This window comes from Equus asinus, chromosome 7, assembly GCF_041296235.1.
Source record: "Equus asinus isolate D_3611 breed Donkey chromosome 7, EquAss-T2T_v2, whole genome shotgun sequence".
Taxonomy (NCBI): Eukaryota; Metazoa; Chordata; class Mammalia; order Perissodactyla; family Equidae; genus Equus; species Equus asinus.
The window spans coordinates 37,754,910-37,779,210 of record NC_091796.1 but is presented as its reverse complement, the minus strand read 5'-3'; the positions used below and the strand labels follow the sequence as shown (position 1 = coordinate 37,779,210).

Sequence of the window (24,301 nt, the reverse complement as noted above, 5' to 3'; positions counted from 1 at the left end):
GGATAACACCTGCTCAGGAGTATCCAGTTTTAACCAAAGCCTATGATGTCTTTAGGGCAGAGCTTTCTGAAATTTGTTCAGAGAATTATTCATCTCTCAAGAGGGTCCGTGTACAAAGGAATCTGTGGCCGATCAAGTTTTGGAAATACTGTGTATTGTATACCTGTCTTAGAGAATCCCAACGCACATGAGCGTAGTGAAGGCTCTGAAAAGTTCTGATACAGACGAATCTGCTTATCTTTGTTTAACTAGCACTTCCCAAACTTATTGCTTTTCCGATTTTTTTTCCTTTTAAATTTCTTAGAATCCCTTGTAACTCTGAGGAATACAGTTTCAGAAATGTTTCTAGATGCTACATTGTGGGCAGTGATATTAGAGAAGTAGAATAAGAGTCAACTGTGTGTGAATGTGAATACTAACTTAAAAGGTTTGTTCTTTTTTTTTTTTTTAAGATGTTATTTTTCATTTTTCTCCCCAAAGCCCCCTGGTACATAGTTGTATATTTTTAGCTGTGGGTCCGTCTAGTTGTGGCGTGTGGGATGCCACCTCATCATGGCTTGATGAGCAGTGCCATGTCCGCGCCCAGGATCTGAACTGGCGAAACCCTGGGCTGCCGATGGGGAGTGTGTGAACTTAACCACTTGGCCACGGGGCCGGCCCCTAAAAACTTTGTTCTTTATTAGCAGGCGTTTGTAAGTCATTGATGATTTCTAAAGAGAGGAGTATGAATATCAAAAGAAGATTAATCTGACAGTAGTGTGCCAAATTAGAGTAGGGAAAATATGAAGGAAGGGATATGGGGTGTATTTTTGAAGGAAAAATGATTTGGGCATTGACTAGGTAGTTATCAAAGGAGTGGGGAGCTGGTAGTTAGGAGAGTGAGTGATCAAAAATGGTGATAATCTATCTTAGGGCCCCAAGAAAAAGGTGCTTCTACAAAGGAAAATAGGCAAGTAGGAGGGCAGATGTGGGATTCAGTTGTAGACATATCATTTGAATTTCTGGCCAGACACCCATATTTGTCCTCAGAAAGTAAGGGCAGGTGTGGAGTTGGGGATTTTGGAGCTACCAAAACTTGAATGAGAGCACCAAAGGGGACTGTAGTAAACTCAACTCCTGTTCGGATTGATGTTGGCAGAGGAATCCAGAGAGAGCCATCTGAGCACTCATAAGTGCATCACATCAGGAGGCACCGGGTGTCAGTTTGTCCCAATTTTAGTGAAATTAAGCTGATGGCAGACAGCAAACTTGGACAGGAAAGGCCAGAGGGGAGAACATGAGGCCAAACAGGGAGGAGGAGAAAAGTTAATTGCATTCTTGAATGGCAGAGTTCTGTTTAAGTAATTGGGAAAACAACTGAGGAGATGTTTAAGGGACACCGCTATTTCAGCAGACAATTTACAGAAGATACATACTTAGCAGGATACTCACCATCAGTACCAGGCAAAAAAGATAAGCAGAGAGGCAGAGAAAATCCATTTCAAAGGAAGTGGTGGAATCTCACACATATGAAGTCTGAAAATAGACCCAACATAGCAGAAATGATTCCATATGAAATATTCTTGCATGGCAATCGAATAGACTTGATAAATAAATGGGATTTCCACTTCTGTTTGCTGTTTTCCCATTTTGCAGCTGTACTTAATTCAGGCAAGTATCATGAGTAGATACTAAAAGTATTGGTAAAAGTTTAATGGAGAATAGAATATTTACTCAATCCCAAAGTATAATCTCACATAGTATTGCCAAAAATAAATCAATTTCACAATGAAGAATTCTGCAAGACACTACTTTTACCGGGATAGCAAGGTTAACTTCACTAAAATTGAGACAAACTGAGATTGTGTGCCTCCTTATGTGATGCAGTTACGTAAAGTAATGAGGTCAAAATGTATATTCTGAATCTCTTCAAGAGGAAATGTTAGACTAATCCAAAAGAAGGAACATGCTACAAAGCTGTCCTTTGTTCTTGAAAAATGTCAGTGTCGTGGACATCTTTCCGTGATAGTAAGCATATGTTTATCAACATTGTCCATTTTATTGACTATAATGTATGTCCACAATCATTTATCTAATGAGTTCTCTATTAATTTTAGGGTGATTACAATTTTTCACTATTATAAAGAGTGTGATGAATATCCTTCTGCATTCGTCTTTTGTTGTTAGTCACACCAGTGCTGTTATCTCTTCAGAGTAGATTCTTAGATGGGAGATTGCTGTGTCAGAGTGTATGCAGATGTTGTGTGTTCATATGGTCAGACTTCTTGAAAGTTTACATTCTCCTCAGCTGGAAGGACCTATTTCTGGGTCAGGTATTTTAAGAGTACCTTTAATCCTGTGATTCCAGTTAAATAAAAGTGAAACCGGTAATTCCTTTTTTATTGTAATATTTTTGTCATTCTCTCTGATTCAGCTTTTAAAAGCAGTCCATCTCCAAGGCCATGAAGGACCTGTTTATGCAGTGCATGCTGTTTACCAGAGGAGGGCATCCGACGTGTTGCATACACTGATGGTTTCTGCAGCTTCAGATTCTACTGTTCGAGTCTGGTCTAAAAGGGGTTTGGAAGGTGAGTTTTAGGGACATTATAATCCAAACAAATGAAATAGTAATTGTCAAATGAATGAGAACCACAAGAGCATACATATATTTTTCAGTCTTTCAAGCAGTTTTAAAACTTATAGTTCTAATTTAGATGTTTGTTTCTTTTACATGTTTTCAAAATTCCTCTATACCAAACTATTTTTTAATGTAAATTTGTTCTAAGCCTTTTCACATGAGTCATTTTGTTCTGCAATCTTGATAAAAATTGGCCATTTATCAATCAGAGGGTCAGAGGGGGCTCAAGATTGACTTCTCTAATCTCCCTGCTGACACCCAGGGCTGTGACAGCACCAGGCTGTGATGCTACCCAACCTCTAAATTCAGAGTGAGTTGTTCATGATGTTTTTATTATTTCTTAGTAACGTGCCTTCAGACCTTGAACTTTGGAAGTGGGTTCACTCTGGCTCTCTGCTTGTCTTTTTTGCCTGATACTGATGGTGAGTATCCTGCTAAGTATATATTAGAAGAGCAATATATTTGTATATTTCCATATGACCAGAACCTAAAAGGTATCAGGTCTGAATTTTCTATCTGAATGTTTTCATGAAACAAGTTGAGACATGGATAACATACTTTTGTTCTCAATATTCAAATGAACTGAGTATAGAACATAAAGTAAGGGGAAGCTATTAGGAATTTTGGTAGCTGTTAACAGTTTAAATGGCTTAATACGTACTCAAGGTTGATACTGCTATTTATCAAAGATATTGTTGACATATATAGATCTAGCTTGGGAAAATTAACTCTTTAGAAGGTAAAGGTCTGGGATAATTTGAAAAAGTACTGAAGATGGACCATATGAGCATTTCTTTCAAAGTGACATCCCCTTCACATCTTGTGTCATGACAGTTTGCCTGTGACCACTTAAAATCTCCAAACAGAAAAATTTCCCGTTTCTGTGAAACCCATCGGTACCTCTCTTTGATTATCCTCCACAAAGATGCTGGCCAATATGGGTCATGCTGTCTCTTTGCCGCCTCAGTAACCTGGAGGACAGGCCTAATAGAGGCAGGGCCTGGAAGTCACCAGCCTCTATTGCTGTCTGTGGCAGGAGCTGCAACTTCATGGTTTCATGTGGTACATCCACTTGGGTGACGGCTCCCTGGAAGGAGGAACTGCACGCATTCTGGTTTCATAGCCTAGAGTTTAATTTCTTCCCATCTACATTAAGGCCAAGTGACTAGAGTCTTTTGTTTTTGTTTTTAGTTGATTTAAAGTGAGCAAATCTTTGAAAAGTATACTTAGCAGCATAGTGTTTCCTTAGTAAAGGAGTTCCTATTTTATGTTGCTCCACAGTCATTAGGGCTGTCCCTTGGTAATGTAAATTAGTTTTTTATCTTATTAAAGGAAACCAATTTTACAGTTGCACTTTTCATAGCTTTTTAACCACATATTTAATTACATGCCCGTTTATTTTGTTATCTAATTGCTTTGTGATTTTTGCTTTACTGTTGAATTCTCAAACAAAAGATAAGATCCTCAAGTAACAAACATACCCTTGAATCTTTGTGCAATAGCCATAATGCTAGGCTCGTAGTAACTCTTCTGTTTTATTATTCAGTGCGGCTAACAACTTTTTGTACTAGACTCTGGCTGACACACTGAAAATGCTCCAAAGTTGCTCTTGAGCTTCTCTTTTCACTGTTCCTTTTTATCATTAATGACAGAATGGAGGAAAGGACTCTCAGTTAATTAATAGTCATTTTTTGCCAAGTAACCATTTAATAGAACATTTTAGAGTGTTCATTTTATTCCTAGAGACATTTATTGAGCACTTTCAATTTATTTGCTCACTGGTTCGGGAAATAGAAGTCAGGATTCTTTATCTAGAGCTTAGAATCCAGCGTAGGTGATAATGGTAACATATGATGGAATACTTATAATGAAGCCGCTTTATTTTTCCTCCAGTACCAATATTAGCATGTGGTGACGATGACTGCAGAATTCACTTATTTATTCAACAAAATGATCAGGTAATTAATGGCGTTTATTAAGAGGCTGGAATTATGTCCTGCTTAATTACATATTTTTAATATACACTATTTCCAGATAATAGAATTTTAGGAATGTTCTCATCTAAACCAAAATACATGTACCGGTAGAAGACTGTTTTTGACAATCCTCCATTAGAGTTTCTCACTCTGAACACGAAGCAACTGCTGCCTTGTCCACCAGCTCTAGAGTTGTTAGGGGAAAACAGGTTGTTAGGTGGGGGAAGGAGAGAATGAAGATGCCGTGGTAGTGAGTTTTAAAAAAAAATGTTAAATGAAGTATAACATAGCTCTGGTGAAACACTCCCTGGTAGTCTTTATTTGTCCTGAGCTTTACTGTTTGAGTGGTTAAACTGGAGGAGAGAATTTCTAAAAAGGGGATTGGTTAACTCTAGGCTCATTTATTTAATAATGGAGATATTTGTTTCTTTGCATGATATAAGAAAGTTTAAAATGGTTGTGAATATCCAGCTACCCAACACTTTTCTGTATTGCATGACAGCATTTGTCGTTTTACCTTGCAAACATTTAGAGTATTTGAGGTCTACAGATATTATATTATTTGCTCAGCATTGCTCAGTTAGATGATTTAGATGGTTATGGGATTTTTCATTCTCAAGTGAGATCTCTATCTTACATCTAATCAGATAGTGTTCCCAGTAAAAGAAAAAGGATGGATGGGACTGGCCAAGACCAAATGAAATCAATGATATACATGAAAATATTAAATTCTTACATCAAGCCCGATGATTTTTATCTTACTAGTTTCAGAAAGTGCTTTTTCTCTGTGGACATGAGGATTGGATAAGAGGCGTGGAGTGGGCAGCCTTTGGTCAGTATGAAATTTTGCTGAACTATTTATGATGGGGACAAGTATGTGTATACTTACAAGAAAGCAGCCTCTTACATTTTAATTGTAAATTTTCTTTGTTATAGTTTTCTATGTCCCAATTAGAAAAGAAGATACTTATTCCTTCTATTAGCTATTAGTTGGGGTGGTAGAGGAGGAAACAAGTTGGTGTTTAAAAGAGGACACTAGCTGACTATTCCACATGCAGACATTCTTAGTAATATGAGTACCACATGTATATAATCATTTATTAGCATTGAATATATATTTGTCAATGTTATTAAAAATGAATGTAGGTCAAATGAATGAAGGGTAAAGAAGCAAAATCTAATTTTTTCAAGAAGTCTAGAAATGTGCATATTGTAGAGGAGAAAGTCTTGTACCTAAATTTAAGAATATAATATTTTTAAAATAATAAAATTTTGTTTTTTAATTAGGTAGAGATCTTTTCCTAGCAAGCTGTTCACAAGATTGCCTGATACGAATATGGAGGCTGTATATAAAATCAACATCTTTAGAAACTCAGTATGATGATAATATAAGACTGAAGGAAAATACTTTCACTGTAGAAAATGAAAGTGAGTAATAATGAAAATATTTGATGTAACGATAATTAGGTCAACTAGCTGATTGCTTTGTCTGTTAACCACACACCTATGTGAAGGTTAGTTTTTCAGAATTATCAGATCCCTTCATGAAACTGATAGTAGGAATTTTTCCTTTTTTATTTTCATGTGAGAATGAGTCATTTTTCATCTATGAAATTTAGTTTTCTTCTAAACCATGTTAGTGAGATGTTTAAAAAGTTGATGAAAATGTTTAATGTTTTCTCAATAAATTAATTTGTAAAATGTTACTTAATTTGCAGTTTTAGCAAAGGAAAATCTAAAGGAATAATGTGATTTACCCATTTCTTTCTTGGAAGATATTCATAAGAGACAAGCTAAATCCCTACATTTGAGTAGTATATGTAATTCTAATTTTCTTAGTGTCTGGCATCAGACCAGTACTCCTACATGGTAGGTCCTGTGGGAATGTTGTACTTGAAGGAGATATTTTTTGAATGTGTATCTAAATTATAAATTTAGTTCTCAGTGAGCTTTGTTCACCCAGGAGTTCGCTTCTTTGTTACTACTCTTATTGATTATAAAGCTCATTAGAGTTGAGGCTTTGGTAATGTAGTTTTATGGGGAGGACTAAGAAATACTATAACTAGCATATTATAAATAGCTGTTCCCAAATATGAAATTTTTTGTGATGTTTTCATTAACTGTTTTGTTTGAAAGGTCACCATACTGCCTTTATTTTTTCATTTAATTTTTTTTAACGGTATTCTAGATTATTACACTGAGTGAACATAGCAAGGAGGCTGGCATGTCTGTTTTTGCTTTTTAATTGCAGTATAACATAGCTATCCCAGAAAATTTTAAAAATAGAATATATTCCTTAATATTTATTTATGATCAGATAGAGAAAAATTCATCAGTTTTTAGAACTTTTTCTCCTGTAATTTTAAACAGTGGGAGAAGTTAATGAAATTTAGAAGGCATGTTCTTTTTGTTGAGTCTAAATCACGTTTTGTTCTGATTTTTGGGGGGATATAAATAAAGCTGAGTTGATAGTGAAAGGTTCTTCTTAGAAGAGCTTTGAGGAAAGAATACTTCTTCGTTGCTTTTGTTATAGGTATTAAAATAGAATTTGCGATTACTCTGGAAACTGTGCTGGCTGGTCACGAAAACTGGGTAAATGCAGTTCATTGGCAACCTTCATTTTATAAAGGTAGGAAGAAAAACATAAACATATCCCTTAATTCAGTTAAATCTCACATACAGAGTTTTAAGCTGACCAGATGAAGTGGAGGATTTTTTGTGTGTGATTAGAAATCTCAAATAGAAGACATTTTCAAGTTGGCAAAGTGTCGTACTCCAGTCCTGTTAACCGTTATGCTGGACACTCAGTTCCATTGAAGATTATACTCCTGAGCGGGCAAAGTATGGTTCCTGCCCCTGATACTGAAACCACCACCCCCCTATTAACTTTTTCTCTTAAAAGTTTCCACCTAGTCTTTATGGGATTTAAGAAAAATTGACTTTCAAGCCAACTTCACTGGAATCTCTACCCTTGGTCATATAAAGTTGGTAATACTGAGACACATCATTTATGAAAAAATAAGACTCTTTCCCTGTCTTGCTTTTCCTCTTAACTTCCATTTATGGAGTGATGGTTCTGTGCATGCTCAAGCTAGTGCTGGAGTATAGAGTTGAGCAAGGCATAGCTTCATATTGTTCCCCCAGCCACTTCCCTAAGACAAGAATAGTGAATAGCAATAATTAATGCTCAGATAACCACTATTCAGCTTTATTATGTTATGCTGTATTTGCTGCAATTTAAAAAAATGAGTAAATTAGCTGTCATTGATATTGAAGACCCCTGTGTATTCTTTCCTGAACCCTTTCCCCTCCATCCTTTCCTAGAGGCAACTGCAGTACTGAATTCAGTGCATATCATTCCCATGCATTTTTTTATACTTTCACTATACGTTTGTATAGCCATAAACAATATTGTTTTATAGCTACTAAAGCAATATCAATATGTATCTATCATCTTACAACTTGCCTTTTTAGCTTAATATGTTTTGGAGTTGTATCCATGTTGATTCATGTAGCCCTAGTTTGTTGATTTTTATTGAAGTCTAATGTTCCATTGTCTAACTGTACCACAACTTATCTGTTCTTCCAATGGTAGACATTTGTGTTGTTTCCAAAATTTCACTATTGCAGTGCTGCAGTAAATGTTTTCACAGTACCCATATTGTTTTTTTCTGGTAATCTACAAACATGATGCTTGTTGATCACCTAAAAACATTAGTTTTTATTTTTTAGATGGTGTTCTACAGCAGCCAATGAGATTGTTGTCTGCCTCGATGGATAAAACCATGATTCTCTGGGCTCCAGATGAAGAGTCAGGAGTTTGGCTAGAGCAGGTAAAAATGTGGGTATTGAAGGAACATAAAATTGGGTTTAATAAACTGATTATTTAAATCCCAAGTGTAAGTTCCTAGAGCTGCAAATGTTCACTCTTTACATGTATATGTTAAATAAGTGAGAACATAATCTCTGGAATCAGTGGTTTCTATTGTGAGAAATGTGGACTATTGATTATAAATTGTTTTCTATCTATTATTGCATAGGTTCGAGTAGGTGAAGTGGGTGGAAATACTCTGGGATTTTATGATTGCCAGTTCAATGAAGATGGTTCCATGATCATTGCTCATGCTTTCCATGGAGCATTGCACCTTTGGAAACAGAATGCAGCTAACCCAGTAAGAAAAGCATTTTTTTTTTTTTAAAGATTTTATTTTTTCCTTTTTCTCCCCAAAGCCCCCCAGTACATAGTTGTATAGTATATTCTTAGTTGTGGGTCCTTCTAGTTGTGGCATGTGGGACACTGCCTCAGCGTGGTTTGATGAGCAGTGCCATGTCCGCGCCCAGGATTCGAACCAATGAAATACTGGGCCACGTGCAGCAGAACGCGCGAACTTAACCACTCAGCCATGGGGCCAGCCCCAAGAAAAGCATTTTAAATAAAGCATTTTTGATCAAATAGAGTGAATTCTAAATGAAACCTAGATAAACAGTGTTGTTTTACTCATGACACTCTATAGAAATATAATAGAAGCATTTAAGTTCAAATGCCATCACTTCTTTCTGTAGGCATTATACTGTAGTTATACTAGGTAAGAAACTCATGGTTTTCTAAGAATAAAAGTATTCATCTGTCCAGCATTGTTGGGGTATTGAAATTTGCACATAGGTAAGTTTTCTACATAAGTGAGCGTTAAGCTACATAAATTTAAACTGTCTCTTTAAGCTATGTAAATTTTTTGATGGCAGTTTTTCCTAAAATGTGTAACTTCCCTGCCTTTCTAAAGAAGATAATATAACTTGATATTTTCTTGTTGGACAGCTAGGTGCTCTATAGATAATTATTGAATGAATGATTGACAAAAGAGCATTAGGAGCACCTGTTATTTTGTGATGGAATATATTGATGCTCTTAGGTAAGGCTGTTGATGTGTGTAATTCTAAATGGCCCTCCAAATATTGGGCTCTTTTGGAGCTTTCTCATAATTTTTTTATCTCTTCTCAAAAAGAGGTAGTCTGCCTCTAGCCACATTGCTGCCTCTCAGCAGTGTTCCATCTCTTTCTGATTTGCTTCTGATTTGCTTCCATATTTCATCAGCTCATCTTTTAGGGACTTCATAGAAAAAAGCATCAGATGAATAAGGAGAAACTCAAGAAACTCAAGGAGAAGGCAGAATTTCACTGTACTTGTGCTTATAATTTGACTTCAGGTTTATAATAGCTACTTACCAAGTATTGAGGGTGATTTTTTTTAATAGACTTTATTTTTGAGAGCAGTTTTAGGTTCACAGAAAAATTGAGCAGAAAGTACAGAGTTCCCATATACCCCTGTCCGCTTGCCCCCACCTCCAGCCTCCTCCATTGTCAGTATCCCAAATCAGAGCAGTACCTTTGTAATAATCGAGTGATTTTTTATGAACAAACACTGCTCTTTAGGACTTTACAATGGAAAACTGTGCTGATAGTACAAAAGTGCTGCCCTTTGTAGAAACTTTTTGGAAACTCCCATGAGTGCTAACTTTAGAATCAGTTTTTATGTCATAGAGGAAATTAATAGTGTTTCTTTGTCACAGCCTTTTTATTTTTTTGACCAGAAAATAATATAGCTTAGCTTAATCACTGACCCTATTCATCATACTTGGCTTTAAATGACCTTTTAGCTATTTATACAAATTTGATTTCCTCTAAAGACAAGTTTTACCACTGCTTGAGGTTGTTCAAAAAGATGCTGTGTGGACCATGTGTATGACATTTTCTGTATTTCATTGTCACTGTTTTGTATGGTTATTGGTCCAGGCTCCCTCAGTAGGTGGACCAACGAGGTTTGGTTCAGCCTTCTGTTCTCTACACCTGAAATTCCCTTTACTTAATAAAACCATCATGCACACACTCAGAATCTAACTCATTTTACACAATAGTCTTTCTTTATTATTTAGTTTAACATGTAAATACTTACATAATGCCTAGTATGTGCCAGCATCGTTCTGTGTGCTTTACAAATATAAACTCATTTAATCGTCATAAGGACCCTCTGAGCTGGGTGACTCTTTTACGGAAGAGTTAATTGAGGCACAGAAAGGATAAGTAATGTATGGCTTCTGGGAGGCCTTCAGTAAATGATGAATGGAAGGGAACTACCCAGGGTTACTGCTTTAAAGGACACAACACAGATTTGAATGTTTAAGTTTTAATACATTTGATTGGAAAACGGATCCTATTAATTTAAGATCCCATCTTGTATACTTAGCTTTTCACCTTGCCTAGGGGCTTTAGTCTTTCCCCTTATCGGACATGAGGCCTGAAGGCATTTCTCAGACTTTATTTTGAGTAGTGATGAGTCTTTGATTATTTTGATATATATCATGAGCACTCTCATTGCAGAGAGAGTGGACTCCAGAGATTGTCATTTCGGGACACTTTGATGGTGTCCAAGACCTAATGTGGGATCCAGAAGGAGAATTTATCATCACTGTTGGTACTGACCAGACAACTCGACTTTTTGCTCCATGGAAGAGAAAAGACCAATCACAGGTGAAATATCTTCCTACTTGACTGACTCACTTTGAAAACATTCACGAACACATGAAAAGTGGGGAAACATCATTAGTCATTAGGGAAATGCAAATTAAAACCATGTCCAGATGCTACTACACACCTTCTAGAATGGCTCAAGTAAAAAATACTGACAATAAGTAGTAAGGCTGCAGAACAAGTGGAACTTACATATATTGTTAGTGTGCATACAAAATGGTACGCCACTCTGGAAAATAGTTCAGCATTTTCTTGAAAACTCAGGCATACAGATACCCTTTACAATTCAGACAATTCAAATATTAGGTATCAAAACATATTTACTTCAGTTCCACATAAAAGTTCTGTTATATCTTGTAATTTTAGTTTTACTATACTAGGGAGCACTATCAAGTATGCAGTAAAGTTAATTTCTAAAGTCATATAGTATTAGATAATAGTGGTTGAGGGCAGTTCTTGTTCAAGAAACTTTTCAATCTTGGCTCTAAGACCAAAAACATTGCAGTAAAACTTTACCACTGGTAAGCCATTGAACTGGTATGTGGTAGAGAAAATCAGTGTACTCAGCTTCAATTTCTGACAAAAATTCATAGAACTGTGAGTCCATGAGAGCTAATGAAGTTTGCTACTGACATTACTGCTTCAGTAGCACATGATAGACTCAAATTAATAGAGTTGAGGACTTTGGGAGCAACATCTATAGTCAATTAAAAGACAAGACAAATGATTTGGAGTGGTTTTCTGTGGCTCTTGGTAATTTGTAACCGATACAGCTGAGTTGTTGTTCATTCATGATTCATTAAAAAAATATCGATAAATTGGACTTCACCGAAATGTAAAATTTCTCCTCTTTGAAAGATACTGTCAGGAAAATGAAAAGACAAGTCACAAACTGGGAGAAGGTATTTATAAAGCACATATCTGACAAAGGGCTTGTATCCAGAGTATATAAAGAACTTTTCAGAACTCAGTAATAGGAAAACAAACAATCCAGTAAAAAATGGGCAAAAGATTTGAACAGATATTTGTCCAAAGAAGGTATATGGATGGAAAATAAGAACAGGAAAAGATGCTCAACACCATTAGTTGTTAGAGAAATGCAAATGAAAGCTACAAGGAGATACCATTATACCCCTATTAGAATAATTAAAGTTAAAAGACTGACTATACCAAGTTTGGTGAGGGTGTGGGCAACTGGAGCTCTCATATGCTGCTGGTGGATTGTAAAATGTACAACCACTTTGAAAAATAGTTTGGTAGGTTTTTAACAGTTTAAATATGCATCTACTGTATCATCCAGCCATTCTACTTATAGATGGTATTTACCCAAGAGAAATAGAAGTGTGTATCCATGCAAAGACTTGTACATGCATGTTCATGACTGCCTTTTCAGTAAAAGTCAGAAATTGGAAACAACTCAATCAACAAGTTGTGGTGTATCCATGCAGGGGAACACTAGTCAGTAATAAAAAGGATTCAACTATTGATTAACACTACAGCATGGATGAATCTGCCCCATAGTCTTGTTTCCATGGCATAATAATTTTGCATCTGTTATTTTGCTTGTTAAAAATAATTCAGTTTTTGAAACGTATGATCGTTTTTGAAATGTATATAATCATTTTTGTTTGTCCTGTTTTAATACCCAGGTGACTTGGCATGAAATTGCAAGGCCTCAGATACATGGATATGATCTGAAATGTTTGGCAATGATTAATCGTTTTCAGTTTGTATCTGGAGCTGATGAAAAAGTTCTTCGAGTATTTTCTGCACCTCGGAATTTCGTGGAAAGTTTTTGTGCCATTACGGGCCAATCACTGGCTCATGTGCTTTGTGATGTGCGTATTCTTCTAAATGTTTTAACTAAATCTAGTCACCTCGTTTTAAATTTAAAAAATTTTTGCTTAAGGCTATGAATGGAATATACGGGTAGAAAGGAAGTCACATAATTTATTATTGGCTTGACAAACTTGTGTGTGCATGATGGCATGTGGTGAATGGCATGCGGTGATTTAATTTTGTAGCAAAGTAGCCCAAGACACTGAGGCAGAATTAAAATGTTAAATTAAGGCACGAATACTATGTATCATCACTGTGCTAGGTACCTATGATAAAAAAACTATAATAGATGGGTCATATTTTCAAGGAGATTGCGATCTAGGTGTAGTTTGGGGTAGGGAGCAGTGGAACTAACACACCTGCAATTATGAGATGAGACCAGCTAATTGCTAAATCCTGTGGTGGCCAAAGTAAGTTTCATAGAAGGAAGAGGTCACTGTATAGGAGTAATGGGAAAACATTTAAGGAGACTTCGTTTGGGTTTTGAAAGGGCAAGTTTTTATTTACTCCGTTTCTACAAAAGTTTTTGAGTACTTACAAAAACACATAGGTTATAAAAATTGTAACTAGTTTTGAAGAAAGGGAAATTAAGTAGGAAGATAGCTGTGTTTCACAGAAGTGCATATCATACGGTCCTTATTGTACCTAGAGTTGGGTCACAAGTTTATTTCTGAGCTTGAAAAGGGTAAGTACACTTTTGATAGGCGGAAGGAAGGAGAGAGAGAGAGAGGGAGCAGTAGGGTGGCCAGAGCTGTTGGAATGAAGAGTATATTGAGGGAAGTGGAGAGGTTGGAGCAAAGTCAGATGGTGGAGGACCTTGGAAGGCAGACACAGTTTAGACTATGAGGTGCCTTTGGAGGTCCCTAAACAAAGAAAGTGATGAAAACACTTTTGGGTGAAAGAGTTAAGTGGGAGCAGGATACATTTGAGCCCTGAGGCTCTGAAAGCAGGGAAACTAGCACCAGTCTGGGTAGGATTGCAGAAGAAAGTGAGTCATTTGAAATGAAATGTCCAACTAAATTTCCTGGAGTGTATACCGAGCGCCTCATGCTACAGGCTTCTCGATTATGTGGAGATTTAAGATTCTCTCCTGCTTGTTTCTAATCACAGTGGATAACAGGCTTGAGAGCAAAAGGGAGGTCTTGATTGTCATTATTATATAGAGCTTTAGGGGTGGAAGGGCAATTAGTTTCAAGATCTCTGAATTCTAGGCATTGAAATGTGGTTTTAGGATTCCATGAGAGGCTCGCTCCCAGGTATATACTCAATTCTGTGTCTTAAGATACAGGAATCCTATAGACTGGAAAGCTTCTTGCTGTATTTTGGGGTTTGTTTCCATACTGAATGTAGGGATAGTGATGTAGGGATATTTCTTACTTTTCTTTTCCCTACTGTTTTCATTTTTCTTGGCTTTTGAGATAAAGCATTCAGTCTCTTATGTCTTGATGATGGCTTAAATTCCCATTGCTCATGTTTGTGTTAAGTTCCAGCCCCTATGTTAAAGTCTGAATTGTAAGAAACATTCTTGGTTTATGGACATGTGCCAGTTTTGATGGTTAGTCTCATATGAGATAATTCGATTGATATAAATTACAGAGTATAAGCAGATTATTCAAATAGCATTCTGTTACAAAGTTTCAAAATGTTCAATTATTTAAATATGTTTAATGAAAATACTGTGACTGTGTCTTTCTGGGAAACGTCTTTGTTTGCATGAGCATCATCAGGGATGTGCCTGTGAGACTCTTGGAAGTAGAGCTCCGGACCTTCCATTTCCAGCCCACTCTTTGCTAGAAGCCAGCCCGGTGCATTCCTTGTCAGACTCTGAGACCCATCAAGCTGTTAGGGTTCAGTGAGCTCATGGATGAGAGGATGCCCAACTTCATAAATTGGGTAGGAAGTGTGGGTTAGCTGGAGCCTGTCAGTTGGAGAATGATTGCTTAGTCTTGCATCTGTTGGTTCAGGAAATGGAAGTGTGGGCAGATATCCACACAAGGTGGTGTTTTAACTGCTTCTCAGCACTTATGAATTTAACATTTTGTAGCACCACAGTAACTTTTATTGTTTAAAGCATGTATCATACTTGTTATTCCAGCAAGATGGTGATCTTCCAGAAGGAGCTACCGTCCCTGCTTTGGGATTATCAAATAAAGCTGTCTTTCAGGGTAAGGCTTTAGTGTCCAAAATTATTGAACCCATAGTGGTACTTAAAACCTAGTTACAGGGGGCTGGCCCCGTGGCTGAGTGGTTAAGTTCGCACGCTCCGCTGCAGGCGGCCCAGTGTTTCGTTGGTTCGAATCCTGGGCGCGGACATGACACTGCTCATCAAACCACGCTGAGGCAGCGTCCCACATACCACAACTAGAAGAACCCACAATGAGAAATATACAACTATGTACTGGGGGGCTTTGGGGAGAAAAAGAAAAAAATAAAATCTTTAAAAAAAAAAAAAAACCTAGTTACACACTTGTATAACACGTACCTAATGTTCATTACAGCTGATTTTTTAAAAAATCACAATATATATATATATCTGTCTTCTCCATCAGATATTTCATGATAAGTACTCTGTGTATACATGCAGACCCTGAAATAGGTTCAGCTTTCACAAAGTGTATTTCTTGGAGCACTACAACCGAGGATGTTAGTATAGGCAGCCTGAAGAATCTGTTCCATAGTTTTAAAAGTTTGGGAAATGTTAGTTGGAAGAAAAAGGAAGGAATCTTTATGGAATTGACTAGTGCTCTAAGGAGCACATTTGGAAAATTCTGGAGAAGTAGAAATACCCTTGGCTTTGGAATCACAGGGATGACTTTGAAGTATACTACTTTGAAGTGCCACCACTTTCTAACTGGTGGCCTTAATATTGGGACATGTATAGGAGACATAAAGATGGTAACTACGTTCATGATGTTGATCTGTTCTTTTAAACTAGGAGATATAGCTTCTCAGCCTTCTGATGGAGAGGAGCTGTTAACTAGTACTGGTTTCGAGTACCACCAGGTGGCCTTTCAACCCTCCATACTTACTGGTAAGAAGAGGCAAAAAGATGGTTTAATAGAATCATTATTACACATGATATGATGTCTGCCACTGCTGACCTAAATCGTACTATAGAATTACTGCAACGCTGTAAATTTGTTGTAGAACCTCCCACTGAGGATCATCTTCTGCAGAATACTTTGTGGCCTGAAGTTCAAAAACTGTAAGTTAAACTGTTCTTAGCTCTTTGGTTCTGTCATAACTTGTGATTTTTTTCATCCACAACTTGATTTTCTCCTTTGCTTTCCTCTTCCCTGCATTTTCCCCCTCACTCTAAAGGTCTTGCAGTGGCCTTGACAAAGGGGCAAGAATCAAACTTCACATAGATTTTTATATTACTGTGTATTATACTTACTAGTTATGTTTGTTGGTCTTAATTTTTTAAGTAGGGAAGCATAACCTTATGTATAGTTTTCCTTTCTTAAAAAGACTTAAAATTTATTATTCTGGTTTTTTTTTCCTTTGGTGGTTCCCCGTCAAAACCTTTCCATGGTTTATTGTTTACATACTGAGGGTGTTTACGTACTGGGGGTGAAAACTCGTGTTTTAATCTAATTGTTTGAATAAGTTGTATTACTTCTAGAAAGCTGGCCTTTTCTTCCAGTCTCTGTTTTTTTCCCCAAATATTTGCCTAGACAGTAGTGTTCCCTAAAAAAATTGTATGTAAGCTAGAGAGATTGATATTATTCTCTTCACAATTTTAAAATTTTGCAGCATGAGAGTAGGTACATTTACTAATATAGGGGTCATGCATTTTTTCTTTTTGAATCTTAGATATGGACACGGTTATGAAATATTCTGTGTTGCTTGTAGCAATTCAAAGACTCTGCTTGCCTCAGCTTGTAAGGTAGGGAATTTTACTTTTTTATTCTACTTAGTCACAGGTTATTTGAGTCATCAGGCTTCTCAAGTTTGGTAGTGGTATTGTCAGAACACTCCATGAAAGGCCACTGGTGCCTACTTCTTCTGGGTCTTGCTTTCTCAATCTCTTCCTTTCTGTCCTTTCAGAAGCTTGCAGTTGCATTTTAAATCTATTTCAACTGCACATTTTTTATCTTAAATACTTGGTTTGATCTGATTTATGCCCTTACTCAAAAATTATTTAATCAGGTACCTTAAAATGAGTCTTAAAAATGTGATAAACAAATTTTAAGTAATTGGAGTCCTGGCGACACAGAGTGAATGAGAAGGTGAAACCCGGAGCACGCTCCATTTGACAGTTTCTCTAGGACACTCTGGGTACTGACCTAAGTGGATGGAGTCCCTCGGCCCATGCCAGGGTGAGGCAGGGCGGTGGCCGGCTCAGCTAGCCACCAGCACGTGGCACTATAGAACAGTGCACTTCAAACATTTGCCTGGGGGAATGGTCTTTAACTGACTATTCAATATTTATCCATATTCTGTGGAGTGAAATAATATTTATGGAGGATTATCTGAGGGGTCTGAGACCCACAGAGTCCTCTAAATTTTCTAAAATTTATTACTTGTTTTAAGTGTGATGATTAGAGCTGCCTATCTTGATGGGCCTCCTGTCCCGACTTTTGCTGTGGTTTCTTGCCCTTGGCCTGTATTGAGGGGCATCATAAGAAATATTCCTGTGCCCCTCCTGCCCCGACCCCCTAGCTTGTCATCCCCTCAGTGAGGGTGCTAGTGAGAGTACCTCTGTCTATTACAGGGTCCTGTGGGAAGAATGGGGCTTTTAGCAGCAAGAATAGGTGTACTTCTACTGAGCAGCTAATTTGTTTTTAGCTTTGGGCACTGTCAGTCATATAAGTGATTATTTTTCCTTTTCGTGTTGGCTCCCTTGCAGCAAGTATGTGCATCTTTCTTTTGTTTTTGTTATTTGTATACTTTTTCTGTGTTTTATATTTTAATAAATGGTAGGAAAGAGATGTGATTGATAGTGTGACTTGGGAAGTTTGAATCTAAAGGTTTGTCTAAGCTCACCTCCCCAATAGAAGGGTAAATAACCCATGGAAACTTCTAGTGGCTTTTTCCTCTAGGCACTAACCTCAGGGTAGCTGAGTTTCTTAAATGGAGGGTGCCAGCCTGGCGTTTGGTTTTGACTGGGAAAGCAAATTATTAGATGCATCTTTCTTTTAAACTAACATTTTTAACAGCTTTATTTAGGTGTCATTAGTGTACTATAATCTGCGTGTTGAAATTGAACAATTTGATAAGTTTTGACATATATTTATACCTGTGAAATCATCGCCACAATCAAGATAATGAACATATCCATCAACCCCAAAATTTCTACTGCCTCTTGGTAATTCCTCTTTCCTGCCCCCATCCTAAGGAAGCCACTAATCTGCTTTTTTGTCATTGATAGCATAGTTTGCATTTTCTAAAATTTTATATAAACAGAATCATACAGTGTGCGCTCTTTTTGTGTCTGACTTCTTTCAGTCGGTATAATAATTGGGGATTCATCCATGTTGTTGCACGTATTAATAGTTTATTCTTTTTTATTGCTGAGTAGTTTTCCCTTTTACAGATATATCACAATTTGTTGATCCAGTCACTTATTGATGGACATTTGAGTTGTTTCTGGCTTTTGACTTTTACTGATAAAGCAATTATGAATATTTGTGTTCAGGTCTTTACATGCATATATGCTTTCATTTCTCTTAAGTAAATACCTGTGAGTGGAATTACTAGATGATATGATAGATTTATATTTGAATTTTTAAGAAACTGCCAAGCTATTTTCCAGAGTGATTGTACCGTTTTACAATCCCACCAGCAGTGTATTAGAGTTCCAGTTGCTCCACACCCTCATCAACACTTGGTATGGTCAGTCTTTTTAACCATTCATTGTAATAGGTGTGTAATATCTCATTGTGGCTGTAATTTTCATTTCCCTAATAAATTATGATGTGGAGCATCTCTTCGTGTGCTAATTTTCCAGCTATATGTCTTCTGAAATATTTTCAAATCTTGAAATATTTTCACATCTTTTGCCCCTTTCTTTCTTGGATTGTTTTCTTATTACTGAATTTTGAAAAGTTCTTTAAATACATTGGATACAACTATCGGCTATATGCTCTGTAGATAATTTTTCCCAGTGGCTTGTCTTTTCATTTTCTTAATGGTGTTTTTCAAAGAGCAGAAGTTGTATGTTTTGGTGAAATCTGATTTACCAATTTCTTCTATATTGGATTATGCTTTTTGTGTAGCGTCTAAGAAATCTTTGCCTAACTCAACATCACAAATATCTTCTATGCTTTGTTCTGAGAGTTTTATAGATTTTAAGTTTTACATTTAGACCTATGATACATCTTTAATTAATTCTTGCATTTGGCATGGAGTATAGATTGACGTTGATTTTCTTGCATGTGGATATCTAATTATTCCATCATCTTAGGTTGAGTATTCCTTCACCTACTGCCTTTTGAACCTTTGTCAAAAATCAGCTGACCATATATATGTAGGTCTGTTTCTGGACTTTATTCTGTTCCATTGATTTTTTTTTTTTTTCTATCTTGATGCCAATACCATACTCTCTTAATAACTATACCTATAATATGTATTGAAACCAGGAAGTACTTGTCTTTCTGCTGTCATCTTACTTTTCAAAGTTATTTTGGCTATTCCAGGTTCTTTACTTTTCCATGTGACTTTTAGAATCAGCTTGACAGTTTCTTTTTTTTTTTTAAGATTATGATAGTTAACAACCTTGTGAAATTACAGTTGTATATTATTGTTAGTCATGTTGTACGTACACCACTTCACCCTTTGTGCGCTCCCCCCACCCCCCCTTTCCCCTGGTAACCACCGATCAGTTCTCTTTGTCTATATGTTAACTACCACCTATGAGTGGAGTCATACAGAGTTCGTCTTTCTCTGTCTGGCTTATTTCACTCAACATAATACCTTCAAGGTCCATCCATGTTGTTGTGAATGGGATGACTTTGTCCTTTTTTATGGCTGAGTAGTATTCCATTGTGTATATATACCATATCTTCTTCATCCAATCATCAGTTACTGGACACTTAGGTTGGTTCCATGTCTTGGCTATTGTGACTAATGCTGCGATGAACATAGGGATGCATGGGACTTTTGGAATTGCTGATTTCAGGTTCTTAGGATAGATACCCAGTAGTGGGATGGCTGGGTCATAAGGTATTTCTATTTTTAACTTTTTGAGAAATCTCCATACTCTTTTCCATAGTGGCTGCACCAGTTTGCATTCCCACCAACAGTGTATGAGGATTCCTTTTTCTCCACAACCTCTCCAACATTTGTCACTCTTGGGTTTGGATATTTTTGCCATTCTAACAGGTGTAAGGTGATATCTTAGTGTAGTTTTGATTTGCATTTCCCTGATGATTAGTGATGATGAGCCTCTTTTCATGTGTCTATTGGCCATCCATATATCTTCTTTGGAGAAATGTCTGTTCATGTCCCCTGCCCATTTTTTGATTGGGTTGTGTGATTTTTTGTTGTTGAGCTCTGTGAGTTCTTTATATATTATGAAGATTAACCCTTTTTTGGATAAACAACTTGTAAATATTTTTTCCCAATTAGTTGGCTGTTTTTTTGTTTCAATCCTGTTTTCCCTTGCCTTGAAGAAGCTCTTTAGTGTGATGAAGTCCCATTTGTTTATTCTTTCTATTGTTTCCCTCGTCTGAGGGGTTATGGTGTCCGAAAAGATTCTTTTGAAACTGAGATCAAAGAGTATACTGCCTATATTCTCTTCTAGAAGACTTATTGTTTCAGGCCTAATCTTTAGGTCTTTGATCCATTTTGAGTTTATTTTTGTGAATGGTGAAAGAGAATGGTCAATTTTCATTCTTTTACATGTGGCTGTCCAGTTTTCCCAGCACCATTTGTTGAAGAGACTTTCTTTTCTCCATTGTAGGCCCTCAGCTCCTTTGTCAAAGATTAGCTGTCCATAGATGTGTGGTTTTATTTCTGGGCTTTCAATTCTGTTCCGTTGATCTCTGCACCTGTTTTTCTACCAGTACCATGCTGTTTTGATTACTGTAGCTTTGTAGTACGCTTTGAAGTCAGGGATTGTGATGCCCCTGGCTTTGTTCTTCTTTCTCAGGATTGCTTTAGCAATTCGGGAGCTTGACAGTGTCTTCAAGAATCCCTTCTGGAATTTTGATGGGGATTACATCGAATCTCTATATCAGTTTGGGGAGAATTTTAACAATATTGAGTCTTTTGACACGTGAATGCAGTATGCCTCTCATTTATTTAGGTCTTTAATTTCTCTCAGGAATGATTTTCTTTTTGGTGAACCTTTTATTTTAGAATAACTTTAGATTTAACAAAAAGTTGCAGAGATAGTACCTAGAATACTGTTATACCACTCACCTAGTTTTTCCCACTGTTAACTTCTTAATATTATCAGGAATGTTTTGTAGTTTTCCATGTCAGGTCTTACACGTGTTTTGTCAGGTTTATCCTTGTTTTTCATATATTTTATATCTGATTGTTTGTTGCTCACATAGGGAAATACAGTTGCTTTTTGTATATTGATCTTATATCCTGCAACCTTGCTAAACTTATTTATTAGTTCTTGTAGTTTTGTTGTAGGTACTGTAGGATTTTCCCTGTAGATGCTTATGTTGCTTGTGAATAAAGAAAGTTTTCTCTCTTTCTTTCCCATATGGATGTCTTAATGTTGAATAGAAGTGGTAACAGCAGAAATCCTTGCTTTAATTCCTCATCTCAGGAACAAAACATTCAGTCTTTGTCCATTAAGAATGATGTTTGCTGTAGATTTTTTTGTGACTCTTCTTTATCAAGTTGCATGATTTCCCTACAGTTCTTGGTTTGCAGAAAGTTTTTTATCAGGAATGGATGTAAGATTTTGTCAAACGTTTTTATCTTCATCTATTGAAATGGTTGTATGGTTTTCCTATTTTAGTTTATTAATACAGTGAGTTACGTTGATTTTTCAAATGATTAACTTCGCATTCCTGGAACCAAACCCCACCTGCTCATGATATATTATCTTTTTATGTATTGTTAGATTCAATTTGCTAAATTTTGTTGAAAACTTTTATGTATAGTACATGAGGAATGTTGCTGTGTAGTTTTCTTTCTTTATAGTGGGCTTCATCTGGTTTTGGTTTCAGAGTAATGCTGGCCTCATAGAAATATTCCCTCCTTTGCAATTTTCTGGAAGAGTTTTATGTAGAATTGGTATTTTTTCTCTTTTAAATGTTTTGTAGTGAAGTCAACTGATCCTGGAGTTTTCTTTGTGGGAACGTTTTTAACTACAAATGTAATTTCTTTAATAAATATGGGCTATTTAGGTTATCCAATTTTTCTTGAGTATGCTATGGTAGTTTGTGTATTTCAGAACTTTGTCCCTTTTGTCTGAATTGTCAAATTTATTGGCATAAAGTTATTCATAATATTTCCTTATGATCCTTTTAATATCTGAAAATACTAGAATAGAAGAATCTCTAGTGATATCACCTTTCTTATTCTTGCTATTGGCAATTTGTGTGTTCTCTCACACTTTTTTTTCCTTTTTTTTGGTCGGTGGAATGTTCTGGGAGTTGATCAGGAAATTAATGATTCTACTGATATTTTTCAAAGAACCAGTTTTTGGTTTTATTGATTTTCCTCTGTTTTTCTTCTTTCTATTTCATTGATTTTTGCTGTTTTTACTTCCTTTCTTCTACTTACTTAGATTTCGTTTCTTCTTCTGTTTCTAGTTTAATAGGTTAAAGCTGAGGCCATTGATTTCAGATCTTTCTTTTTAATATAGGTGTTTAGTGCTATAAATTTTTCTCCAAGTATTGTTTGAGGCATTCCACAAATTTTGATATGTTGTGTTTTCATTTTCATTCAGTTAAAAATACTTTCTAATTTCTGTTTGATTTTATTTTTAACCTAGAGGTTATTTTGAAAGGTATTATTATTTAGTCTCCATATACCCTGTGCTTTCAATATATCTGTCTGTTACTGATTTCTAATTTATTTTTGTTGTGATCAGAGAACATAGGATAACTTGAATCCTTTGACATTTAATTGTGGTAAATTTCCATGTTCACTTGAAAAGAATGTGGATTTTGTTTCTGTTGGGTGGAGTGTTCTGAAAATATGACTTACATCAGATTGGTTGATAGTATTGTTCAAGCCATCTTTATCCTTTTGGTTTTATTGAGAGTGGCATTTTGCTATTATTTCTTTGAACAGACCTTCTGCCCCCTTCTCCTTCTCTTCTCCTTCTGGGATACCTATAATCGTTATGTTGCATCTCCTAATTGAGTTGGATAATTCTCGGAGAGTTTCTTCATTTCTTTTTAGTCTTAGTTGTCTCTCCTCCTCTGTCTGCAGCATTTCCATATTCCTGTCCTCCAAATTGCTAATTCTGTCTTCCATATTATCGACCCTACTGTTCAGAGAGTCCAGATTTTTTCTTAATCTCCTCCATTGTGTTCTTCATCTCCAGTATTTCTAATTGGTTCTTATTTATAGTATCAAGCTCTTTTGTGACATAGCTCCTAAACTCGTTGATTTGTCCATCTGAATTCTCTTTTAACTCGTTGAGTTTTTTAATAATGGCTGTTTTGAAATCATTGTCATTTAGGTTATAGATTTCATTGTCTTTGGGATTGTTTTCTGGGTACTTAGCATTTTCCTTCTGTTGTGGAGACTTAATATATTTTTTCATACTGCTTTATGGCATGGATTTGTGCCTCCGCATAGAGATGGAGTTTAGTCACTGCTTCCACTTGTTGCAACTGGTGTGGGGGGGAGCAGCTGTTTAGACTGCACCAACCAGGAACCCTGTCAGCTGTTACTGACTGGATCTGGGCCCCTCCTCGTAGTCACAGTGGTCCTGTGGGGTCCCTCATTGGTTGTGGTGGCAATTGCAAGGGGTTGTCAGGCTGCTGGTGCCTACTGTTGCAGACCACTTAGACATGCTCCCTCCTTGGGGTCTGCAGCAGTGTTATGGGCTTTCCCAGCAGCCAGGAGCAGGATCACCTATAATCGCAGCTCTGTCACTGTCAGAGCCGACAAGATCGCACTTGTCCACTGTAGGTCCCAGCAGAGCTATGGGTATCTTCTGCAGTCTGTCGTTAGCTCGCCTAGCTGTGCTGCTTTTGCCCCAGGATCTTCCAGCCTTGTGATTGCCGGTCGGGACCTCTGCACTAGTGCTGTGCAGAGGCCTTTGCTGAGGCTACTGTGGGAACCTGGAGTTCCCCCCTGGGCCACGTAGCTGTTCCACTGGAGCTCCACCCAGCCCCAAACAACTCCCACGGAATCTCTGGGAGCCCCTTGCCCCCTCTGGGACATGGCCAGAGTCCGTGGGCCCGGTGGCGGCTGGCGG

The 24,301-nt window shown here is 36.9% G+C and overlaps 1 protein-coding gene across 3 annotated transcripts in view; it reads left to right on the top strand.

The window, feature by feature from the left end:
* The window catches only part of ELP2 (elongator acetyltransferase complex subunit 2), a 42,918-nt gene that overhangs the window by 6,817 nt on the left and 11,800 nt on the right, over nucleotides 1-24,301 (top strand). For 2 of the 3 annotated variants that reach the window (XM_044774587.2, XM_014829296.3), the window contains 14 exons: nucleotides 2,414-2,567; nucleotides 2,962-3,039; nucleotides 4,511-4,575; nucleotides 5,359-5,425; nucleotides 5,881-6,021; nucleotides 7,127-7,222; nucleotides 8,326-8,426; nucleotides 8,634-8,765; nucleotides 10,969-11,118; nucleotides 12,768-12,956; nucleotides 15,053-15,122; nucleotides 15,893-15,988; nucleotides 16,105-16,162; nucleotides 16,774-16,846. In XM_044774587.2, coding sequence (XP_044630522.1) covers nucleotides 2,414-2,567; nucleotides 2,962-3,039; nucleotides 4,511-4,575; nucleotides 5,359-5,425; nucleotides 5,881-6,021; nucleotides 7,127-7,222; nucleotides 8,326-8,426; nucleotides 8,634-8,765; nucleotides 10,969-11,118; nucleotides 12,768-12,956; nucleotides 15,053-15,122; nucleotides 15,893-15,988; nucleotides 16,105-16,162; nucleotides 16,774-16,846 — 1,470 coding nt within the window. The remainder of the gene's footprint in view (nucleotides 1-2,413; nucleotides 2,568-2,961; nucleotides 3,040-4,510; nucleotides 4,576-5,358; nucleotides 5,426-5,880; nucleotides 6,022-7,126; nucleotides 7,223-8,325; nucleotides 8,427-8,633; nucleotides 8,766-10,968; nucleotides 11,119-12,767; nucleotides 12,957-15,052; nucleotides 15,123-15,892; nucleotides 15,989-16,104; nucleotides 16,163-16,773; nucleotides 16,847-24,301) is intronic. The other variant, XM_070513179.1, reaches the window with a different exon arrangement.